We start from the raw sequence: 2,706 nt of genomic DNA on the forward strand, positions 1-2,706 counted from the left end.
GATGTTGGTTAGAGCAATGGAAATGGGTGGGGGTGAAACAAGCTAGTGAAACCTTCTCTCTCTGCCATGTCTGCGCCACATCAGCTTTCACATACCCATTTCACGTCCACATTTTTCACTGGAAATACCCTGTGTGAAACAGGGTATGTGAAACCTCAATTATTTTATTATTATTTTTTTAATCTTTTGTTTTTTATATTAACTAATAAATATTTAATTGATTAATAAAAATTACAATACAATCAAAGACTAATAAACATAAATAAAACATTACAACAAAAGTTACAATAATTTTAAAATAAAGGCATAAATAAAAGTTACATAAATAAACTACCGGTTGCTTGAACGAACGTGAATATATTCGATCAAGTCCGCCGTTAATGCGTCATGAATCTCTCGGCTTCGAATTTCTTGACGGTTTCTTCGTTTTTTGTCTTCGTTGATTTCTTCGTACATAGGCGCATCCTCATTTGGGTTATGTTGACAAATCGCTAACCCGTTGTCCTCTAAAATCATATTATGAAGAATAACACAAGCGTACATAATGTTCCTCATTTTCACTTGAGAAAAACACTAGGATGGACAATCCACAGTGTGCCACTTAAACTTCAACACCCCGAATGCTCGTTCAATATCCTTTCTTGCCGCGTCATGAGCTTTTTTGTACGTTTGTCGTTTAACGCCGATGGGTTGTGAAAGCGACTTGACAATTGTCGAGTAATCCGGATATATTCCATGGGTAAGGTAATACCCACGCTTGTAAAGCGTCCCTCTAAGCTCAAAAGAGGAGTCCGATGCCGTCTCGTTGATCTAATCGTCAAATCGGGAGATTGATCAAGTACATTTATGTCGTTGTTTGAGCCAGCAACACCAAAAAATGCATGCCAAAACCATAAGTCTTGGAAGGCCACCGCTTCTAGAATAATACTAGGATATGGATGATCACCTCGTGCAAACTGACCATGCTACGCAGTAGGACAATTTTTCCAATCCCAATGTGTGCAATCGATGCTACCAAGCATGCCGATAAAACCGTGTTTTTCGGCATGCTTCGCCTGTAACTGTTCAACCTCACTAGCCGTAGGCTTACGTAAATATCTACTACGATACAACAAAACAATAGCTTTAGAGAATTTGTAGACACATGACCTGATGTGTCGACCCGACATCTTTAAATATTCGTCGAACATATCACTAGCGGTTCTGTACGCCATATAACGAATCGCGGCGGTACACTTTTGCAAGGTGGAGAAACCGACTCGACCTCTAGCATCAACTCGTTGGGTAAACCAAGGAACTTCTCGTTCGATGTCGTGTAATATTCTTAAAAATAACTCACGGCTCATTCGAAAACGGGTTTTAAACTCTGAGGCCGTGTAAACACATGGGGTGTTAAAATACTCGTTTCGTAGTGCTTCGTGCGCAACCGCTCGATCACGGTTTAAACGTTCACGTCGGGTTTCGTGTCGTATTGACGAACCCGCCTCTTCTTGTTGTTGTTGCCACCACTCATAACACCCCGTTGCGATAGCACGAAACATAAAAGCGTTTTTTTTTTCGCTCGAAGACGAAGAGGAAGAAGATGGTGATGACATTTTTAAAAAAGAGTAGTTTTGTGTGTTTGTTTTTATAAAATGAGAAGGTATTTATAGATAAAAAAGGAAATGGAAAAAGTTTTTTTTTTATTTAATAGCCAACGGCTATTTTTTTTAATATTACCGTTTTAATTGCAAATGGGCCCCACATGCATCTCTTCACCAATGTTAAACTTCTCGCGGTGGGTGGATCGCGCCCCCTTCACTGAGGAAGGGGGGTGTTTCGCGCCCTTCACGGCGCCAAATGAGGTCTCACGGGAGGTGTTTCACGCCCATTTCCATTGCTCTTAGGTAGCGTTTGGTATGCAGTAATCATAGAAGGAATGGAATGATTCATTGTTTGGGAATGAAAAATATGGTGTTTGGTTGCTTAATGGAATGGAATCATCCATTACACATGGAATCTCATTCCATCAAAATCATTCCTTCCCACCCCTTTTTTTCATTCCATCCTCATTCACCATACTTTCTTAACAACATCACCACCTAACAACATCAACCACCACCACTACCATAGCCACCACCACCTGTCGCCAGCTTCGCCGTATCCACCACCACCTCCGACGCCACCACCACCACCACCGTCGTCGTCACCACCACCACATTACCACTAGCGCTACCACCGCCACCACGCCGCCACCGCCACCATTGTCACTGTAACCACCACTACCATTTCCACCGTAACCACCGCAACCATTGTCACCGTCGCCGCCTGACTATCACCGCCACCACCACCTAACCTCAACCACCGTCGCAACCGCCCTACCATCGCCATCACTACCAATGCTACCATCGCTTGACCACCGCCACCCATCCCACCACCATAACCACCGCCCTTGACGCCTGACCACTACTACCACCACCGTCGCCACCACCATTTTTTTTTGTAAAATAACTTACTCTGAGAAAAAAAGTGTTTTTATTATTTATATTTCATTCCTATAATTTTTTTGGATACCAAATAACATTAACAAATGATTCATTTCATTCCCATAGGTTAACCAAACAAGACAAATGAATGGTAATGATCTATTTCATTCCCTTGTTCATTCCATTACCTCCAACCCAACGTACCCTTAATCTTTGAAAACATACACAAAAGAAGAGAAGA

At 41.9% G+C, this 2,706-nt stretch overlaps 1 protein-coding gene across 1 annotated transcript; it reads right to left on the bottom strand.

Moving 5' to 3' along the window:
* Positions 1-965: 965 nt before the first annotated feature.
* Positions 966-1,541, bottom strand: LOC143569262 (uncharacterized). Its single transcript, XM_077055246.1, has one exon. It carries the CDS (start codon positions 1,539-1,541, stop codon positions 966-968), a length of 576 nt encoding a protein of 191 aa, XP_076911361.1.
* Positions 1,542-2,706: the final 1,165 nt, after the last annotated feature.

Source organism: Bidens hawaiensis, unplaced genomic scaffold (genome assembly GCF_021521415.1).
Source record: "Bidens hawaiensis isolate Kalapana, Puna unplaced genomic scaffold, B.hawaiensis_p1.1 tig00000097_1, whole genome shotgun sequence".
NCBI classification, from domain to species: domain Eukaryota; kingdom Viridiplantae; phylum Streptophyta; class Magnoliopsida; order Asterales; family Asteraceae; genus Bidens; species Bidens hawaiensis.

What these genes read in the sequence shown, in the direction of transcription:
- LOC143569262 (XM_077055246.1), bottom strand. Translation starts at nt 1,541, where the DNA reads ATGTTTCGTGCTATCGCAACGGGGTGTTATGAGTGGTGGCAACAACAA.